Here is a 20,749-nt window from a genome sequence, read left to right as displayed (position 1 = left end):
ACCCCTACTCAATCATCCCAGCCAGGGCTTGGTCAAAGACTTCAACACCTCTAGGGATGAGATTCCCCCCCTCCCTAGGGAACCCAGCCCAGCTCTTCCCGCCGGCCTAGGGAAACAGTTTTTCCTAATGTCCCATCTAGACCTCCCCCACTGCAACTTGAGACCATTGCGCCTTGTTCTGCCCCCATTGAGACCAGCCTCTCTCCAGCCTCCTTGCGATTTTGTTAGGCGATTCCGGGAGAGGGCCCCAAGCATCCTGCCCCTGAAATGGGGGTGAATACAGAGAGCTTGTAGGGAGAGGGCTGCTGAAGGGGGGTAGAAAGAAGCCCAGGCAGAGCTCCAGCCAGCTGGGGCCACGTTAGGCACCTCGTCTTGTTCATCCTGCCCCCAGGGGCCATCTCCACAGAATGGTCCCTTCAGCTAATGCCTCAGGCTTGAGGGACCCAGGCCCGACTCCTGGCTCTGAGCATGGCCTGTCCCATCAGGCAGCGGCTGGGGACGCCGGATGCTCTAGGGCATCTCGCCGGGCTGATGGGACCTGCTGTGGCTGCGTCCATAGTGCCTGGTTCTCTCTGAGACGGCCTCTCTCGGGGATCCTGGCTGCCAGCCCTTGGAAGGGGAGGGATGGTTTGTGTGGGCAGCAGAGGGGAAACCCAGAAGTCCAAAGCCAATCGAGGGCCAGCTGAGGGCTGCCCTTGGTGCGGTGGGGTGGGGTGGGGTGGCTTCCCCATTCCCCCGTCCCCCTGCTTCTGGCAAACTTTTTCTTTACAAATTTTCTAACTTGTGTTGAAACCCCCCAAAATGTGGGTCCCCCCCCCCAAACCCAGGAAAACTTTCCAGGAACAGTGACAATTTCCCGTTTACCCTTGAAACACAAGCTTGGCTCCCCTTCATCTCTGGACAGTTTTCTAGCGTGCGCTAAGTGTGCCCTACAGTTACGGCTACAACCTGGTGCTCCCCCCATTTTTAAAGAGCTGTCTGCCTGGGAGGCTGGTGCCGAAGCAGCGACGTGCTCAGCTCTCCATAATGCAGCCTGGTTTTGCGCTGCAGTTGGGCCCGTGGGAGAGCTGGCAGGTGGTAATCTTCATGCAGCACCACTAGTCAATAGCGGCCCAGAGCAGTCAAGGAGCAAAGTGTCCAAGGGGCGCGTGGGGGACGCAGCCACCCAGAAACATGGGAGAGGCACGTTTCCAGCCTCGCCCTTCCACTGCAGGCTCCAGCCCTAAATGCACGTGCTGGCGTCCCTGCAGGACGCTAAAGCAGCGTCGGCTCCTGGTCCTTCGCGCTGGCGCCGGGGAGCCCAGCGTTAGCCCTTTGCAGCCGTTAAGCGGCTGTGTCGTGTCACCATTCTCCGGGGGGTCCGCTGGCCTCACCAGCAGCAACGTGCGAAACCGCTGCCCTCGTGCCCAGGGTTTCTCGATGCCTGGGCCAGACCCCAAACTGGGTCGCCAGAATGTTTCCACGGGGCGTACGGCAGCGGCATGGCGCCGAACCCGAATGGGGCTGCAGCCACGGACATTGCAACGCCCGCGACGGGCAGCCACGCCCAGCGGCACAGGCGCTGTGGGGTGAGTGCCAGACCGGACCCATTGCCCCAGGGGGCAGGAGCCAGCGCAGCCCACCTCCAGGCCTCCACCCCAGACCAGTTACTGGCTGCCACAGGACAGAGACAGTGACACGTGGGCTGAGAGCCCCCAAGGTTGATGCTTGTGTAACACCTGCGGGGGGCTAGCCACAGCCACGTGCGCGCTGGCCAGCCAGGGCTGTAGCATCCAGGCAGGTCCGCGGAGGCGCGTCCTCCGGCCCTACAGCCACCCCCTTGCGTAGTGGCACCGGCCACAGCCCCACGACACCCTGCTGCCACCGCGGCTGCTGGAGCAGTGTGGCTGCGGGCTGCCTCCAGCCCCCACGGGAGGGGGGGGACGCCGTGGTGAGCCGGGAGGCTGGGCTGCAGCCCTTTGGGGCAGGGCGCTCGGTGACAGACGGCGGGGGCATTGGAAGAACGTAAGAGCGGCCAGACGGGGTCAGAGCAAAGGCCCATCCCGCTCAGCCCTGCCCCGCAAAGGAGGACTTGCTCCCCCGCGCTGGCTCACCGCTGACAGCCCAAACCACCTTAACTAGAAGCAGGAAGCCGGGCGCCTCACCAATCGGATCCGGGGAGGGTGGGACAGCTCTGCAGCGTTCCCAGGCCAGGGACATGACAGGCCAGCTCCAGCCGGCCTGGGGTTCCTCTGCTCAGCCTAGGAGAGCCGGGGGCAGCCCCTGGCAGATGGCAGGGGGCAGCTGGGGGGCCGCCGTGTAGCAGAGAGGGGCAGATGGCTGAAGCAAGCTGCCCCGGCGATGCTAGCTCCCTGCAAAGAGACGCTGGGGCTGGGCTGGACACACACAGCAGCGAGAGCCGGGGTGCCACCGATGGAAACGCAGGTACTGTAAGGAAAGGCAAGCCAGCAGCCTCCCCCTGCAGCATCCCTCCCTCCCTGGGGGCGGGCGATTGCTCGGGGGGCCCTGGGGAGGCTGGGGCAGCGGGCTGCATTCTTGCTCTGTGCGCTAAGGGGCGCGGGAGCTGTGGCGGGTTTCCCAGAGCCCTGTGTGAGCAGCGCCACAAGCCGGGCTTGGCCAGCGGGGGTGCGTGTGTCTGCTCTGCTGCCAGGCAGCTGTCATGCTCTTAAGGCAGCACAAGGCCAGGGGGCGGGGGTGGGGGGGTGTGTGGGGCAGGCGGAGGAGGTGGGAGTGGGGTGGGGAGGGTGTGAGAGAGCGAGAGCAGGAGCGCAGTCCCTGGGCGTGTGCGTGGCTGGTGCATGGGGCTTTGGGCCGGGCTCCAAACCATTTTGTACATTTATAACTTACGCAGCAAAATCTAATACTGGCCCTGCTAGCGCTGGCCCCCCTTCCACGGCGACTGTCTGCTAGCGCCACCCCGCGTGGTGCCAGGGCGGGCAGAGTGTGACGGGGAGGGATCCCTGCAGGGTTCCTTGTTCTGGTCACTCTCTCCGGGCACCTGGCATCGGCCACTGAGGGCAGACGGGCCCCCGGGTGGCAGGTTGCCAGGCGCTGCTTCTTGGTCAGGTTCCTGGCGGCAATGCTTAGCGACCCGGGACCCCCGCGTGTCGCCGTGGGCCCGCCTCAGAGGAGCTAGCTGTCCGGAGCGTGCGACGCTGGGCTGCAACCCGGGGGAACAGCCTCCGGCAGCACGGCTGGGTCCGCCTGTCCGGGCCGGCGCAGGGAAGCGCGGTGCTGCTAGGGCCAGCACAGCGGCCCTGGGTGGGTGGGGCGGGTGCAAAGGCTGGATCGGGTGGGGCAATGCTTGTGGGTTCCAAACCTACCACCTTTCCTGGGCCAGGCGGGGCAGTTTGCAGCCGGGGTTGCCAGGGACCGGTGCTGCACCTGTGCCCTTCCAGCCTGGCTGGGGAGGGCTCCGTGGGCAGGCCCGTCCTGGAGCAGGGCAGGGGGGCAGGGTGTGGGGCACGGGGCTGCTGAATAAAGCAGGAATCGCTGTCTAGGAGAAAGGTCAAGAGGGAAGCGCTGGGGGGGGGGGGGGGGGGGAGGGCGATGATGAGGAGGGGCCTGGTTGGGCATCTGGGGCACGGTGACCACAGACCCATGCCAAGCAGGACTCCCTGTTCCAGGACACTTGGGTCTCCGAGCTCTGTAACACAGCTACACCGACAGCCAACTGCTGCCCCTGGTACCCCCTCCTGCCCACCTTAACTCAGCTGCAAAGGGCTCAGGGGGCGCCTCCCCCTCGTGGCAGGAAAGCTGGGGGGGGGGTAGACCTGGGGGAGGGAGCGGTGAGGGGGAGGAGGAGGCATGGTCAAACAACAACAGGAAACAACACGGCAAACCCCAGAGCTGCTTAGTCCTAGCACAACTGGGTACTGGATGCCCCAGAACATCCTGCCTTGCCCACTGGTCCCGGTCCTCAGCCTGCTCCTGTCAGCACATGGCAGCTCTTCCCTGCTTCCCCCGTGCGGCCTGGCGCGTTGGCTCCCCCAGCAGACAGCCCTCCTGGTCTGACAGCCCTCCAAGCTAGGGAGGATGTGCTGCCCCGCTGCCGTAGGGCTCCGAGGTCCTCACGCTGCCAGGGGCCATGTCTGCAGACCCCGCGGGGAGGCAGCGCCAGGTGAGCAGCCTGGCTCGGGCCGCTCGAGAGGCAGCCGGTGCCGTGCGCTGCCCATCGTGCGCGAGACAGGTCCCGACGCCGGGGCTCTGCTGGGCTGATGCCGCGCCCCTCTCTCCAGCGCAGGTCGCAATCTGAAGGAGTGGCTGCAGGAGCAGTTCTGCGACCATCCCCTTGAGCACTGCGAGGACACCAGGCTGCACGATGCGGCCTACGTCGGGGACCTGCAGACGCTGCGCCGCCTGCTGCAGGACGAAGGCTTCCACAGGTGAACCTTGTCTGCTGGCCACGGCACCCATGCCGGGGCGCTGCCTGTTAGCCATGGGGCGCAGCCCCACTCCGGGGTCACTGGGGTAGTTAATGGATTTCCCTGCTCTGCACCAAACAATGACAACGGGCCTCAAACTGCCCGTTCAGCAGGCATGAGAACGAGCCAGCCCTTCTAAGAACGAGCCGCTTTGTCCACAGCACATTTCCGGGGCATTCCTTTTGTGCCCCGGCCGAACGAGCTTTAGAAAGGTCCCACCTGCACGTGTCCATCAGCCACACTGGATTAGTTTTTCTGTTCCAGCGGGGCTTACAGGCCCAGCTGTCCAGGTTCCATGCAAACCTCTGGCGCAAAACACCGCCTGCCTCTGAAGAATGTGCAGTGCGAACAGAGCCCCTGGAATAAGGCTGGGAACTAACGTGGTGCGGGTGCTGCTGTTACCCACTGCACAGTGCAAGCACTGCCCCTGGAATGGGGAACTGCCGGGGGAGCTATGCCATCGGTACGGAGTGCCGAGTACTTTCTCGGGGCTTGCTTACACCACGTCAGTGTGTGACAGCCGTGCCTTGAGGCCTGGATCACAGCATAGCCCGCTTGCCAGTTAACACCTCGCCCCTCCAAGTTGGCGCGAGAAGGGGGAGAGGTGGGAAAACCTGCCTGACAGTGAGAGGCTCCCGGCGTTTCGTTAGCGGGCGATGTGACTAGGGCTGCCAGGGGTCTGGTTCTCGACTGGCACGCTTGGTCGAAAAGGGACCCTGGGGGCTCCGGTCAGGCCGCTCCTCCCTGCCGGTACCGCCCGAGCTGTCCTTGGCACTGTCGCGCCTGGCCAGGCAGTGGGGAGAAGCCTACCAGGGACGTGATGGCACGAGGCAAGCTGGTTTGCACAGGACAGCTTCGCTAGTGGGGCCACACGCCCATTGCACCCTGGAAAAAGAGAATCTTGCTCTATAAGCAGTGACAGTTCTCTGAAAACTACCACACAGTGTGCAGCGGCGGTCAAAAAGAAAAATAGGATGCTAGGAATTATTAAGAAAGGGATAGAAAATAAGACCCAGAATATCTTACTGCCCCTGTATAAAACTATGGTACGCCCACATCTTGAATACTGTGTGCAGATGTGGTCTCCTCACCTCAAAAAAGATATTTTGGCCTTGGAAAGGGTTCAGAAAAGGGCAACTAAAATGATTAGGGGTTTGGAACGGGTCCCATATAAGGAGAGGTTAAAGAGACTGGGACTTTTCAGTTTAGAAAAGAGGAGACTGAGGGGGGATATGATAGAGGTCTATAAAATCATGAATGGTGTGGAGAGGGTGAATAAAGAAAAGTTATTTATTAGTTCCCTAAATAGAATGTTATGTTCTTATGTTCTATGTTCTAAGAACTAGAAGACACCAAATGAAATTAATGGGTAGCAGGTTTAAAACTAATAAAAGAAAGTTCTTCACACAGCGTGTAGTCAACCTGTGGAACTCCTTGCCAGAGGAGGCTGTGAAGGCTGGGACTATAAGGGTATGTCTACACTGCCACCCTAGTTCGAACTAGGGTGGCTAATGTAGGCATTTGAAGTTGCAAATGAAGCCTGAGATTTAAATATCCCGGGCTTCATTTGCATCTTGCCGGGCGCCGCCATTTTTAAATCCCCGTTAGTGCGGACTCCGTGCCCGCGGCTATACGCGGCACGGAGTAGGTAGTTCAAATTAGGCTCTCTAACTACCGTACGAGGAGTAATGGGAGTTTGAATTACAGAGCCTAATTCGAACTACCTACTCCGTGCCGCGTGTAGCCGCGGGCACGGAGTCCGCACTAACGGGGATTTAAAAATGGCAGCGCCCGGCAAGATGCAAATGAAGCCCGGGATATTTAAATCTCAGGCTTCATTTGCAACTTCGAATGCCTACATTAGCCACCCTAGTTCGAACTAGGGTGGCAGTGTAGGCATACCCTTATAGAGTTTAAAGAGAAGCTAGATAATTTCATGGAGGTGAGGCCCATAAAAGGCTATTAGCCAGGGCAGTGGTCCCCAACCTTTCAAGGTTGTCGGGCGCCAGGGGGCGGGGCCGTTTGCGCCCCGGGGGCGGCCCCCCCCATAGCCGCATGCCCGGGGGCGGCCCCCCCCATAGCCGCATGCCCGGGGCCGGCACTCCCCCTGCCATGCGCCGCGTGCTCGGGGCCGGCGCTCCCCCTGCCCAGCGCCGCGCGCCCGGGGCCGGCGCTCCCCCCGCCATGTGCCCGGTGCCAGGCCAGCCCCGAGCACCTGGCGGGCGCATGGAAATGCCCCCGCGGGCGCCATGGCACCCGCGGGCACCGTGTTGGGGACCACGGAGCCAGGGGATAAAATGGTGTCCTTGGCCTTTGTTTGTCAGAGGCTGGAGAAGGATGGCAGGAGACAAATCGCTTGATCATTGTCTTCGGTCCACCCTCTCTGGGGCACCTGGTGCTGGCCACTGTCGGCAGACAGGAGACTGGGCTAGATGGACCTTTGGTCTGACCCAGTATGGCTGTTCGTATGTTCTTAAATACTAGGCGGGTGGGAAGCGCTGGGCTGGGTTCCCTAGGGAGGGGGTGGAGTCTCCATCCCTAGAGGTGTTTAAGTCCTGGCTTGAGCAAGCCCTGGCTGGGACGATTGAGCTAGGATTGGTCCTGCTTCGGGCAGGGGGCTGGACTCGATGGCTCCTGAGGTCTCTGCCCGCCCTAGGACTCTGGGATTCCAAGCAGACATGCAAAATCCACGTTGTTGAGGCAGATCTGTGCTCCTTGTTCCAGCGGCATGGAGCGCATGAGGGTAGAGTGTGAAGTTGTCAGATCTGTCTTCAGCTCCCAGCTCTGGTGGCCACATCTCCGCCCTGCGCCTCGCCTCCCCATCAGTACGATGAGGCTAACAGTCCTTCCTTAGTCTGCTCCAGGTGTAAGCGCCTCTGTCATTGGCTGCCCCTTGCCATGTGTGCCTACCCTGCGCGGGGGCCAGCAAGGGGGACCATAGTAAAGGTGAATCTTCCAGAGACCAGGGGATGAGCCGTCCCTCTGGCTTGCCCATGTTGTGCCTTCCAGGCCTGGGGGAGGCGGGTCTGTCTCCTGGCAGAAGCTGGGCACACTCACAGCTGACTCTGCTCTCTCCCCCCCTCGCTCAGCCGAATCAACGAGAAGTCGGTGTGGTGCTGCGGCTGGCTGCCCTGCACCCCGCTGCGCATCGCGGCCACTGCCGGCCATGGCCACTGCGTGGATTTCCTCCTCCAGAAAGGGGCGGAGATCGACCTGGTGGACGTGAAGGGGCAGACGGCCCTCTACGTGGCCGTGGTGAACGGGCACCTGGAATGCGCCCAAATCCTGCTGGAAGCCGGCGCCGACCCCAACGGGAGCCATCACCATCGCAGCACCCCGGTTTACCACACCTCCCGCGTGGGCCGGGCTGACATCCTCAGGGAGCTGATAAGGCAAGTACCGAAACTCCCCCGCACGGGGCAGTATGGGGGCTGCTGCCCCAGCCAGGGAGGAAAGAGAGTGACCTGTCTCCTAACCTCTCCTCTCTCCTTCACCGCCCCTCAACTCCCCCTGGGTCCTTCCCCTCACTATGGAAACACGGCCTCTCCCCGCACACTCCCCCTAAGTCCTCCCTGCCTGTCGCCCTCCCCCACTTATCCTCAAACTCATGGAGCACACTACACCGGTCCTCTCCCCTCATCTACCCCTTTGCTTCCCTTCTGCTGCAACTGCAGCATGATCCCCCCCACCTGTCGTCACACTACATTTGAACTTCACCTCCCGGCCTTCAAAGCGCTTCCCCTTCTTTCTTTGGCTTGCCACTGGCCTCCAGCACCCCCAAGGCTCAGCGGTTTGGTCCCCCTGGGTCAAGTCCCACCTGCGTCTGAGACGAGATTTCAACAGGCGGTTTGCACCGGGTGCTCCGAGCAGGTGCGTAGCTGAGACTCACACGTTTCCCAACACAGATGCTGGTCTGACAGCTAGTTTGCGACCAGATCGAATGCAAAGTGCCGGCACAGAACGTTGCAGAACAGCGTGTCAGCTGAGAAATTAGCTACTGACACCTATTTCCGGGGGGAGGTGGAAGTTTCTTTTGTAAGCTCAGCAAAACCAAGTTAAACTGCTGGCCCATGTGCAAAGGGTTTCAGTAAGAAAACCAGCTCACCTAAGAATGACGGATGAAGGCCTTCGATTTTGCCAGACAATTCTAGGCCCAACGCACTAGGCCCAAACTGTCCATGCCCAGGCCCCCTGGTTAGGCCCCGTAGCCTGGATTCAGACCCCTGCAGGAGCGGTCGGATTGTCCAAGGCGTCCCCAGGAGCTCCTGCTGACATGTAGGTGCTCGGTGCTTGCCAAGGACATGGGGTCTGCCTTTGCAACCCGTAAATTGAGCATAATGGGGGCGTTAGGGATGGGCTCTGGGCTCGTTGAGCCGCCCTCGGATGAGCCGTTCTGATTTTCCCGTGACTTGAGAGAGAACGTCTCTATTCCTCTGGCCAGGCGAAGGGATGCATGGGAGGGCACAGGGGGGCTATCAGCACTTACCGAACATCGCCCGCCCTTTCCCGGCAAAGCGGGTTGGGTATAACCCCAGGGAGAGCCTCCTGCGGGCTGGTTGAGCCCTGTAGCTCCAGGACAAGACCCCTAGTCTGTGCTGAAGGGGTCTGTATGTGTCAGGAAAGAGGGGTGGGAAGCCTTGGAAAAAGCATTGGCAAAAGGTCAGAAAAGGGCAACCACCATGCTGAGGGGTTTGGAACGGGTCCCATATGAGGAGAGATTAACAAGCCTGGGACTTTTCAGCTTGGAAAAGAGGAGACTAAGGGGGGGGGGATAAGATAGAGGTCTATAAAATCGTGACAGGTGTGGAAAAAGTGAATAAGGAAACATTATGTACTTGTTCCCGTCACATACAAACTAGCGGTCACCAAATGAAATTAATAGGCAGCAGGTTTAAAACAAACAAAAGGAAGGCTTTCTTTATGCAGAACAGTCAACCTGTGGAACTCCTTGCCAGAGGATGTTGAACCTTTAACAGGGTTCAAAAAAGAACTACTGGTACTTACAGTCATGGAGGATGGGTCCATCAATGGCTATTAGCCAGGATGGGTATAAATGGTGTCCCTAGCCTCTGTTTGTCAGAGGCTGGGAATGGGAGACAGGGGAGGGATCATGTGATGATTCCCTGTTCTGTTCGCTCCCTCTGGGGCACCTGGCACTGGCCGCTGTCAGAAGACAGGACACTGGCTGGATGGGCCTTTGATCTGACCCTGCCTGGCCGCTCTTAGGAGAGCAATACCTGAGTTAACTCTGCAGTGAAGGGGGTTTGGGAGCCCACTGGTGTCATTAGGGCAAAAGATCTCTGGGCTGTTCTTGTCCAATATCCTGGCTCCAGTGGTGGCCAATCCCAGCTGCTTCTGAGCAAGGTGCAGGAAACCCCAGACTAGGTTGCCGCGGAGTTCCCTCTGCTCCCCAGCGCTTAGAGGCTGGCTTAACCCCTCAAACGAGAGGGCTGAGAGCCTCTGAATGCAGTGCACTGAGGCCCTATGAACTTGGACTTTCTCCTCCACTGCACGTGGACATGTCCGTATAACCCCACTCGCCACATTCCTAGGAATCTCGCCCCCAGGTTTGCTAGCACCGTACAAAACACAGCAAATGATATTTCAGCACAGGGACTTGATGTATTGATTTATACGTCTAACCCTAAAGACGCCTTGCCAGCAATATTAAAAACCAGAGTTTGGAAAACGTTCAGGATTAGAAATTAACTGGAGTTTGTCCAATATCTTTTTATTAGGCGGTGTTTCTCCCGGGCAGCAGAGTTAATACCAAATTGTCATTTTGCCCAACATTTTCAAGTCTCTTGGAATAGAGATTTCATACACTTATTCAGAATTGCTTACTTTAAAACATAATCCCCTTATACTCAGCTCAGTGGAAGGGTAAAAATATTGCTCTAAGTTACTGCTTTCCTGGACAGCGTAAATGTAGTAAAATGACATTTTACTGAGATGTAATTATGCATTTCAATACGCTTCAGAAAACCCCAAGCCCAACCATTCCCAATTCATTATCAGTGGACAAGAATCTTCCTGAGTTTGTTGCTACTGATTCTGCTGGTTTTGGTTTTTGAAATCATAGGCTAGCACAATTACAATTTCTGAAGTCCTGTGATCTGCGACAATTGCTGAACCAGAATACCAAGGAAAAAGCAGAAGCTGATAGGACATGAGACGTCATTTTTAGCCACTAATAGTAAACACACACCTAGCTGGGGGACGGTGATCCATTTAACAGTCAGACTCCGGTGGAAATATTGACAATTATACAGCTGGCGGATAGATCATTTTCCTAACAGCCTGTTACATAATCATCCTGTGATGGGAATATAGCATCATGCTTCTAGTCTAATCGAGGGCAGAGCCAGGATATTAGGAGATGTATATTCTGCTTATTCCATTAAGAGCAGTGTAAAACTGACAAAGTCATGGGGAACTGTATCCGCACCTACAAACTTTTTGAAAAGCGAGATTCATTTTGGTTTTAAAAGCGTACCTTTGCAGAGCTGGTCAGAAAATGACACTCTCACGAAAAATTGTGCCCTTCCCTTAGCGCGGTGCATTATGGGAAACTCTGGTCCTGGTGCATCCTGGGAGATGTAACCTGGCAGGGTTTCTGGCCTATAGAAGAAAACAGGGCATGAGCAAGCTGAACTCCAGCTGCGAAGGGGCACTGTGACAGCAAATCCAAATGGAAATATTTCTGGGTTTGACCGGAAGAGTTTTGGTTTTCAGCCAGGTGGGTTTTTGGCAAAAAACAAACGCTTCTGTAGAACACAGAGATTTTTTTGCAAAAAATTTCTGTTAATTGAACCCTCAATTTTCTGCTGAGAACCCACTTCACGGGAGAATTTTTGACCCATCCTACCACCGAACCTCACTCCTGCAGCCCTTACTCATGGGATGCGTCCCACTGCCTGGCCACTTTCCGAAAAACCCGATTTAAATGTAAACTTTCTAGGCCAAAGCCATTACATGCAATTTGGTCTTCATTCAGCAGAGAGCACTGAACCCCTGTCGGAGAGAGGAACATCTAGAGAGCTGTTGCTCCCTGAGGCTTATGTCTTGGCTAAGTCAAGCTGGGCTAACGTGCTGTGATTATGGAAGAGACAGGGACCCCTTGGCAGCGTGCCTTTGGGAAAGCTATCACGGAGCGTCCTGTCCTCTCCAGTCAGGCCCGCAGCCACCCCCTGTCATCCTCTGAGAGCTCTGTGTCTGTGCCAGGTGGAGAGGAGCATGGATCACAACGCATGAAAGAGCCAAATTCAGCACTTAGTTGTGCTTGAATGCCCCTGATCTTGCAAACAGACTGTAGTGGGACTCCTCCCCTCTTTAGATTTAAAGCACATGGCTAAGCATTTACAGCAGCAGGGCCAGAAACCCACTGGCTTTAGTGAAACTTCATCAAGTTCAAGACAGAATTTGGCCCAAAACATTTTAATAACGGGAAATATCCAGGAAAGCAGAAAAGCCCCTTTTCCGAGTGCCTGGATTACAAATCCAAGAGTGATCGCTGATTGGAAGAGCATTTTATTACTCCAAAGGGACAGCATAACACTTCTACTCCATCCCTCCTTGGATGTTGCAGAGGAACAACTCAACATGACAAAAGGAGGCTGGATCAGTCTTCCCCCATATTTTAACATTTATGGCAACATTTATTTGCAAAAGCATGTGCTCCCTACAATATTGGCTGTGGACAATGCTGTATAGAGCACACATTGCTACTGTTATATGCAGTGTTAAAGTGTTTCAAATTAAATATTTGTAAAGGGAGTAAATATTCTTTGTGCTATTCTTATTCTCCAGCAGTTTTTTCTAACAGGAAACCCCCCCACCCTTCATATTTTATGTTCATTCCATATTTGATCCATAGGCTACACAAGTAAAAGAGTTCTCTACCTTGTACAATCAAATAAGTATCTAGAGCATCACAACATAGATTCTAAACACTCCGGGTTTGATTTTCAAAAGCGCTCTGTATTAGATTATCTGATCCTTTGAAACCTGCCCGTTAAATCATAATGCAGTGTACCACCATGCCTGAAGATGGATGGAAGGTTTTGGTAGAAAACCTTCCTTTGGAAAGTTGAGACGTTTTGAGAGTTAGTGTCAAATTCACCAAATTGGTTTGGTCAAACACAAACAGGAACCCCCCTCCCCCCCCCCGAAATAATAAAAACTTCGAACATTTCTAAACCAATCCGTTCGATTCTAAATGATTTTGTATTTTACTTTAAAACGGGTTTTAAAAACCCTTAAACTAAACAACATTTTGGTTTGGGTTGTTTAACCAAAAGTGACTGTACTATTACTCAGCTTGCTGAAAAATTGAAAACATTGAATCCAAATGATCACTTAAAAACTGCAGGGGCATAGCTGGTGAACCAAAAAATCAGCCATTTGCATAGCAAGCGGGTGCTCTGGGTCACACTCGCTTTCTGATCCACAGGATGCGAGTCGGGCACAGCCCTCCCGAGAAAACGTTAGCAGCTGAGCCCACGCAGTAGTAGCTTGTGTTATTCACTTGGAAGGTCCCATTGTCCAACCCTAGTGAATTGGCCAAGATGGCAGCTGTCAAACCAGAACAAAAAATCCCAGCTATGTGAATCGATGTGAAATGTAATCTCCAATTCAATAGCTCATAACATTTAAGTCTAGGTAATACAATACAGATGGTTCTCAGGGGACGGCAGCCTGACCGACATAATTATTTTATGTGTTCCCAACTCGCGAGGAGCTTGGAATGTGGTGTGCCTATTCGGCATAAACTGCTGCGTCTCGGGAAAACTCTTGCATCTGACAGGCTTACTGGATTCCCCCTCTTCAGGTTCCCACTGAATAACTGGTGACATGCCTCCGTTTTGCACAGACTGGCGTTTTCGTTTCCTTCCTTGCTTGCATGCGTCGGAGTGGCTGCTCGAAGGCATTACCTACACATCTCCTGGCAGGGATGTTGCTTTAGTGTCTCTCCGGCCCCCGTTCCCTGAGGCGCTAAGTGATTGGCACATCCCCCACTGAGCCGAGAGTGCTGGGCTTTATGCACAGGCCACGCTGGGCAAAGTATTCAGCTGCGGCAGGATGACGCTGAGCCCGGGTGTTGCAGAAGGGAGAGGAAAGTGTCTCTAAGTCACGTCTCCGCTCTCCTGACCCTAGGGAGCAACACCTCCTGGAGTGGCCGTAGCTCACTCAGGGTGAGCCGTGGAGAGAATAGCGTCACACACAGAGCTCAGCTCCGCAAGGCAGTTGGCTGCAGCATGCCAGGGCAGGGCTGGGAGGGTCAGCGGGCAATCCTGAATACCCTGACGTTCAGGGGCTGAGAGGAGACCCTGTAATTTAAACCACCATTTTGCACATGCTGCCTGGTCTCTCCCTGCAATTCATGAATCGTCCACAGGGCAGAGTCCTCTCTAGGCCCCTGCCAAATTCCCGCCTGCCCAGGCTCACCAGTGAACAGGGTGCATGGGTACACGTTCCCGTCCCTACCCTGCATGGCTAGTAAATCGTGTCCGCCTGCAGGGAGGAGGGGGCGCGCTCCTGCCTGCCCAGGGATCACCCACGTAAGCCCCAGAGCCCGGCAGCAGCTGTGCTGTTGCTTTCAAGCGTTTCCCTCCAGAGGCCCTGCACCCGCCCACCGCTGGCTGCCCACGACGGCTTTTGTGTTTTCATGCACAGGTACGGCGCAGACGTGGATGTCAACCACCACGTGCCCTCGCGGCTCGCCAGCCCCTCCTCGCGCCCGCTCACTTCCCTGGTGGTCTGCCCTCTGTACATCAGCGCCGCCTACCACAACCTCCCGTGCTTCAGGCTGCTGCTGCAGGCCGGCGCCAACCCCGACTTCAACTGCTGCGGGCCCGTCAACATCCAGGGCTTCTCCCGGGGCTCCCCGGTCTGCGTGATGGAGGCGGTCTTGAGGCACGGCTGCGAGCCGGCCTTTGTCCAGCTCTTGATTGACTTTGGAGCCAACTTGAACCTGGTGAAGGTGGAGGTCCTGGGGGCCGAGTCGGCAGGAAGGGTCAAAGTCAACCCAGAAGCCCTGCAGGTGTTCAAAGAAGCCAGGAGTAAGTGGCCAAGTCCTCGGCATTGGTCTGCTAGCACTGACAAGCACCGCAAACGGCCTCTCTCTGGCTGTCGTGCCCATAGCTGGAGTCCAGCGCCCTAGGCCCAACCCCAAGCTGTGGTTCTGTCCCGGGGAGTGGGAGCAGGGTGAGCGGAGCCAGCGCGTGGCCCTGGGGGAAGAGAAGACAGGGCCCTCTAGAAACGCAGCCGCTAACGGGTGAGGAACAAAGCCCCAGGCTGCACCTGGGCTTCAACCCAGCAGGAGCCCCAGACACTCTGCAAGCTGGCCTGGTGGGGAGGGAGTTCTCCAGGCCAGATTCAGGCTCCAGGGAAGCTTTTCTGGGCTGCACGTTCCTTCCCCAGGTTGGAGCGGAGACGCCCACAGGTGAGAGAGCGGAAGGGCAGCTCCCTGCCCTGGGTGATGCCCTGCAACCCCTGTGGGGCAGGCAGAGGGCAGGGTGCCGTGCTGAGCTCGTGTGCTAGGAGAGGCCAGGGAAGGGGGCCGGTCTGCAGGGCTTCCTTGTGGAAAGGCCAACAGCAGGGTTCCCAGCTGCACCCCGTGTTAACTGCTCTTTGCATTGGGGGATGGTTCATGCAAACAAAACATGTGGGTAGCTTAGACCCAGGCTGACTTGAGGGGTGCTAAGCATTCAGGGGAGCTGGAAATTTCCCCTTGGAAATGGGATGTAAATTGGCAAAATTTCTCCCCATAAACAGGGAGTAAATTGTCAAAATTTCCCTGTGTAAATGGGGTGTAAATTGGTGACATTTCCCCCTGTAAATAGGGTGCAAATTGTCAAAATTTCCCCGTGCAAACAGGGTGTAAACTGGCATCGCTCTGCAGACTTTGCTGGAGTCACGCCGCTTTATCACCTTGGAGGATCCATCTCTGCTGCACCTGCTGTGCAGGGGGTACTGCAAAGGGCACCCCCTGATCACTGCCAGAAGGAGCAGTGACTGTTTATTGAGGTGCAGGACAAAGGGGAGGGGAGGGAGCTGGTCCCCAGAGGCGTAAATCAGCAAAGCCCCACTGAAGCGGTTACACTACGGCAGTTTACACCAGCGGGAGATCTGGCCCCGGCAATTCACATCTGCTGGTTTATCCCTTTCTCTCTTCCCCTTTGTTGCTTTGGCTGCAGGTTGCCCCCGGAGCTTGCTGTCTCTGTGCCGCGTGGCCGTGAGGCAGATACTTGGCAAACACCATCTGGATCTGATCCAGGATCTTCCCGTCCCAGAAGCTATCAAACAATTTTTACTTCATGAACAGAGCTAGAAGGCAACCAGCTGCTTTGAGGCCAGTTTGCTGGGGCAGTCTGCTGGACGAAATGAGTGAGCAGATGAAACCAGGTGCCAATCCCCTCTCTGTGCAGATTTGAAATAGATCCCATTTGCATATTTGCATAAGGCTATTTGTTATGACACTACCTCTGTTACCACTTCTTGTAACTCGTTTGGGGTTTTAGCAACATGGCCGTAGATTGGATTTGTACATACTCAAGCCATGGGTCCTTTTCTGGCTACAACATGCAAATGACAGTCCCTCACCTCATCAGAAATAGGCATGTTACAACAGTACTGTCCTGCCATCGTCTCATGCTCTGGCTGGCCTTACTTTGACCTCACTCCCGTGAGGAGCTGACTTGCTGTGATGTATACGGCACTTTGATGTGTTTTTATGTCTCCTTCTGGTGTGAATGTGCTGGGTTCTTCTCCGGTGCCGGGTGGTCCTTGGAGGCTACAAAATTGCTCTGAAAGAGTCAGGTTAGAGCGGGGAACCAAGAGGAGAGGTCTGCAGTGAAACTGGGGATATGGCCACCAAATAAAGCTGGTTAATAGAGAAAGGCGGTTCTGCAGCACTCTCATTTGGGGACGGTGGCACTGCCCCCTTGGAGAAGGTGCGGGTATAACGCGCACACCCACTGGGATTAACTCCACCACTGGAAAAAGCCATTGTGTGGCGGGAAGAAGCATGTATGCGACAGTGATATGGCAGCAACACTATAGCTGTGCTGCAGGAGAGAAGCCATGCCCTTCCCAATGGCTCCTTGCTGAAATGTTTGCATGCTCTCTAATGAGCCTGTGACCCTCTCAAGCCGCGCTACAAAATTGTGTAGCCTTCCAAAATGCAAAGCCTACACACAATGGCTTGGACAGTTTCCCCAGGAAGGAACAAGACACTGTCCAAGCAATCGAGATTGTCGCTGGTGCGCAAGGAGAAAAGAAGGACGGGACGGATCCTAGTGCCTCTGATAGGTATTGTCACTGATGAATTGTTTCGGCAGTGGAAGCAAAGGTACCAGGGTGACGTATGACTTAGGCACGATGCTCTCCCAGAGCGTCATACCAGGCATACCAGGGTGAGGTAATGTTCAGGGCATTTGCTCCATGCGATTCTTCCCACGACAGTTTGAAAGCTTCCAGGGGAACACAGACGTTGATTTCCAGCCATGATTCGCTTGGCTGATGCTGCGCTCTCCTTCAGTTTTAATAATTGAGTGACCCCTTCATCTGTTTTTTTTAAAGCAATTGCCCAGAGAAGCTATAGAGAAGAGCTAATGAAAAGCTTTTATAAAAGGGAAATAGAAATTAAATGACAATTATTTAAATGAGTAGCATCAAGTCAGAGCGATATATGTACTACTCACAAGACTAAATCTAGGGCCAGGTCAGGGCCTGTATGAGCTACATTCCAAGGGGGTACGGAAGCCTACGGAGTCCACAGAAGTGGGGAGGGAGTTGGACACACCAGTGCAGTGAGGGACATTCGCACCATGTATGGAGCCAGGGCAAAGCTCATTGCCTTACTCCATTGGGCCTACAGAGGGGAAACTGAGTCATGACCATCTTCTGGGACAGTATCCTGAAGCCAATGCTGCTTACACAGGGCTCCTGGCAAAGCCATGATGGAGCAGCTAGTAATAGAGAGGTTTAATTCAGGTTTATTAGGGGATGGGGTTTTATGGTCCTTGTGTTGCCCCAAACCCTTCCCATATCTGCAGTCAATTGCTCCTGAGTGGCTAAAGTCTACGGAGCTATGCTGGTATCCACTGGCTGATGCTCTGGGTGCATAAAAAAAAATTAATCATGGTTAATCATGCAAATAAAAATATAATATCATTTATTTAAATATTTGAATATGTTGATTTCAATTACAACACCAAATACAAAGTGAAAAGTGCTCATTTTCTATTTATGTTTGATTACATATACTTTTATTTTAAAAATCCCAAAGAGAATTTTCAATTCACCTATTCCAATACAGTAGTGCACTTTATCACAAAAGTTGCATTTACAAATGAAGAATTATGTACAAAAATAACAGCACTCCAAAATAAAACAAACAATGTAGGACTTTATAGCCTACAAGTCCAGTCAGTCCTATTTCTTGTTCAGACAATCTCTCAGCCAGAAATGTTTGTTTGCATTTGCAGGCAATAAAGCTGCCTGCTTTTTGTTTACAGTGTCACCTAAATGGAGAACAGGCGTTCACAGAGCACTGTCGTAGCCGGCGTTACAAGGTATCAGTGCGCCGTACACGCTAAATATGTTATGTCCCTTCAGTGCTTCAACCACCATCCCAGAGGACATGCGTCCATACAGTTGATGATGGTCCCCTCCAATGCTTTATAAATCTGCATATGAATTGGCCTATGAATATAAATATGCATAACTCGAAGATACTTTGGACAAAATACTTCACATGACATCAATTTTAATGTGACAATTTGCTGAATCCTATTATGGTGCCTGTATCATTCTTATATGTAAAGTTTAGAAATATGATGTATGAGACTGTTTATAGTTTTAAATGTGCTAATGAGAGCTATTACTGATGCCCCGGAAGCCTTAACAATCGGGTGATCAACGTAACAACTTATAAACAGTCTTGTTTGTCCTGTAAGTCCAAAGGCGATTGGACTAGTAAGACAACATCTGGTACTGGGATTCCATTTTGACCAGGTAATTTTCCGTGGAAGGGGAAATGGAGAACAAAGGATTCCCATCCAAGGGGAATATTAGTTAAGCAAGGGGAAGTTATCAGGTATCAGGTCTTTGTCTTTGGCTGGTGTGACACACCCAAAAAGAGATTTGGGGACCCTGGTCAGGGTAAAAGAGTCCCTGATCTGAAGATTACGGCTAGGACAAGAACAGCTTTTTAGGGTAAGAATCTGTTTGCAGTACGTTTTAGCGAATTAGAACTAGCTATGGATTTTCTTTTCATTTTAATATTGTAACTTTGATCTCTGTTTTCACTGCAACCATTTAAATCCATTTGTACTTCATAAAATCAGTTTTGTTTACTACCAAGCCAAGTATAAATAATTATCTGGGGAGGAACAAACAGTGTGCATCTCTTTCTTTCATTGATAAAGGCGGCTTATCTGAATAAGCTTTCACTTTGTAAAGTTTTACGCAGAGGCTTTGTCTACACTACAGGGCTTTTGTGCAAGAAGCTTTTTGCGGAAGAGATCTTTCACAAAAACTTCTTGTGCAAAACTGCATCCACAACTCAAAAGCACAACACAAAAGTGATGTGCTTTTGTGCAAGAGAGCGTCCACACGGCATGGGCACTCTTGCACAAGAAAGTTCTGATTGCCATTCACAGAATGGCCATCAGAGCACTTGTGCTTTTTGTGATAGGCTCTTTTTGCGCAAGAAACACAACTTTTGGCACAAGAACTCTTGCGCAAAAAGGAGTTATGCCTTGTATGCACCGCAAAAAGCCCTCTCTTCTGTCGACTGACTGTAAATTTTCTTGCGCAAAAACGCGCTTAAGGTGTGGATGCTCTGCAAGTTTTTATGCAAAAACCCTGTAATGTAGACACAGCCAGAGAGAGAGATTTATTTGGAGGTTTTGACCCTTTTTGTGTGTTGGTTTCCTGAGTGCTGTGCCCTAGAATTGCATCCTTCCGAGCTGAAATGGTTCAGTGTCTATGGTGCTCTGCAGGGGGCAACTCTGAGCCTTGTTGAGGGAAGACCAGAGGATCTGGCCCAGCATGACAGGGTCATGGGGAGCCACAAAGAGCAAGGAGGCGGGTGTCAATGGCATAATCAGCATACAGTACTTGTAAGAGGTAAACTGAAAAAAGCTGTTTCTTTTGTTTATCATTGTTGCAGTGCAGATATTTGTAATAAAAATAATATAAAGTGAGCACTGTACACTTTGAAGTCTGTGTTGTATGGAAATCAATATATTTGAAAATGTAGAAAAGCATCCAAAATATTTAATAAATTTCATTTGGCATTCAATTGCTTAAGAGTGCAATTAATCACAATTATTTTTTTAATTGCAATAAATATTTGGAGCTAATTGCATGAGTTAACTGCAATTAGTCAACAGCCCTAATTTAAATATTTTACTAATCCCCAGTTTAAAAGGATAAACACTACATTACCACTCAGCCATTAACTACAGTAGGACTGTTTCATCTTGCACACTCGTAAAAGACTTGTGCTTCATAATAAATGTATTGCATGCATTTCTGTAGTTTAAAAAAAGTTAAAGTCATTGCATTCATCAAAGAAGTCAAGTAAAGCAAGTTATAAATATTTAGCAAAGCAGAAGTTTTCAATTATCCAAACTCCCTTCCTAACGTCAGTTTCTATAATTACCAATCTCCATTAGTTACAACTTTCTTAAAGCCAAAACATCAAAGCGAATGTTCTCTTTTACTTTAGGCCTTGTCTACACTAACCCATCCTCCACTGATCCAATCTACGCAATAGATTAGAATAGCATAGCTGAAGTCAACCTACTTATTGCAGTTTCCTCTGTGCTGTAAAGTCAGCGAGGGCTGCTCTCCTGTTCACTTCAGCTACTCTTTTGTTCCTGGTGGAGCACCCCAGTCAATGGGAGAGCACTCAGAGATTGATTTATCGTGTCTAAGCAGATGCGCTAAATCGATGGCCAATGGATTGATGATTGCAGCATCGATCCTCCGTGTAGTGAAGACAAGCCCTTAATTGGCTACCAACTTGCCTTCAGATTTAACCCATCTGTTTGTGTGGGTGTCTTAGTTTCACGGTCCCTGTTTTAAATTGCCACGTTGACCCCCAGGCTACTGCTGCTGTGATGTTTCAACACTGCACCGTGTTATCGTGCTCCTGTGTGATTCAACTGCATTCCAACGCATGAAGCTACCCATGAGAGCCATCCATTGAGCTTAGTTTCCTGGTAAGGCTCTGCCACGCAAACACAGCCACGCCCCAGTGACGATGATAAGCATCTTCCCACTGAGTTCCGTGGGCTTTGGCTCCATAATCC

The 20,749-nt window shown here is 53.1% G+C and overlaps 1 protein-coding gene and 1 long non-coding RNA gene across 9 annotated transcripts in view; one reads left to right on the top strand and one right to left on the bottom strand.

Annotated features, from left to right (window-relative positions):
- The window catches only part of LOC112545888 (uncharacterized), a 150,701-nt gene that overhangs the window by 50,326 nt on the left and 79,626 nt on the right, over positions 1-20,749 (bottom strand). For 6 of the 7 annotated variants that reach the window (XR_012905339.2, XR_016350120.1, XR_016350119.1 and 3 more), the window contains one exon: positions 10,921-11,045. This is a non-coding gene — a long non-coding RNA (uncharacterized LOC112545888). Of the gene's footprint in view, positions 1-10,920; positions 11,046-14,211; positions 14,227-20,749 lie in introns of those variants that run through there. The other variant, XR_012905344.2, reaches the window with a different exon arrangement.
- On the top strand, positions 1,983-19,734 carry ASB1 (ankyrin repeat and SOCS box containing 1). Of its 2 annotated transcripts, XR_012905337.2 has the most exons (6): positions 1,983-2,424; positions 4,244-4,385; positions 7,514-7,816; positions 14,100-14,485; positions 15,623-15,830; positions 17,945-19,734. XR_012905337.2 is itself a non-coding variant. In XM_075934093.2 (5 exons), the coding sequence occupies exons 1-5, from the start codon at positions 2,316-2,318 to the stop codon at positions 15,754-15,756; spliced, it is 1,074 nt and encodes a 357-aa protein (XP_075790208.2). In that variant the 5' UTR covers positions 1,984-2,315; the 3' UTR covers positions 15,757-19,734. The 2 variants fall into 2 exon arrangements, 1 of the variants encoding a protein (XP_075790208.2); XM_075934093.2 differs by having other exon boundaries at positions 1,984-2,424; positions 15,623-19,734.

The sequence above is a fragment of the Pelodiscus sinensis genome, chromosome 7 (genome assembly GCF_052426305.1).
Source record: "Pelodiscus sinensis isolate ZL-2025 chromosome 7, ASM5242630v1, whole genome shotgun sequence".
NCBI classification, from domain to species: Eukaryota; Metazoa; Chordata; order Testudines; family Trionychidae; genus Pelodiscus; species Pelodiscus sinensis.
The sequence above is the reverse complement of the archived record's forward strand: the minus strand, read 5'-3'. Positions and strand labels throughout refer to the sequence as shown.

Excerpts from the sequence above, each read along its gene's own strand:
- ASB1 (XM_075934093.2), top strand. The coding sequence starts at position 2,316 with ATGGCTGAAGCAAGCTGCCCCGGCGATGCTAGCTCCCTGCAAAGAGAC. Across the intron at positions 2,425-4,243 it reads TGCCACCGATGGAAACGCAG|GTCGCAATCTGAAGGAGTGG; the intron begins GTACTGTAAGGA and ends TCTCCAGCGCAG. Across the intron at positions 7,817-14,099 it reads ATCCTCAGGGAGCTGATAAG|GTACGGCGCAGACGTGGATG; the intron begins GCAAGTACCGAA and ends TTTCATGCACAG.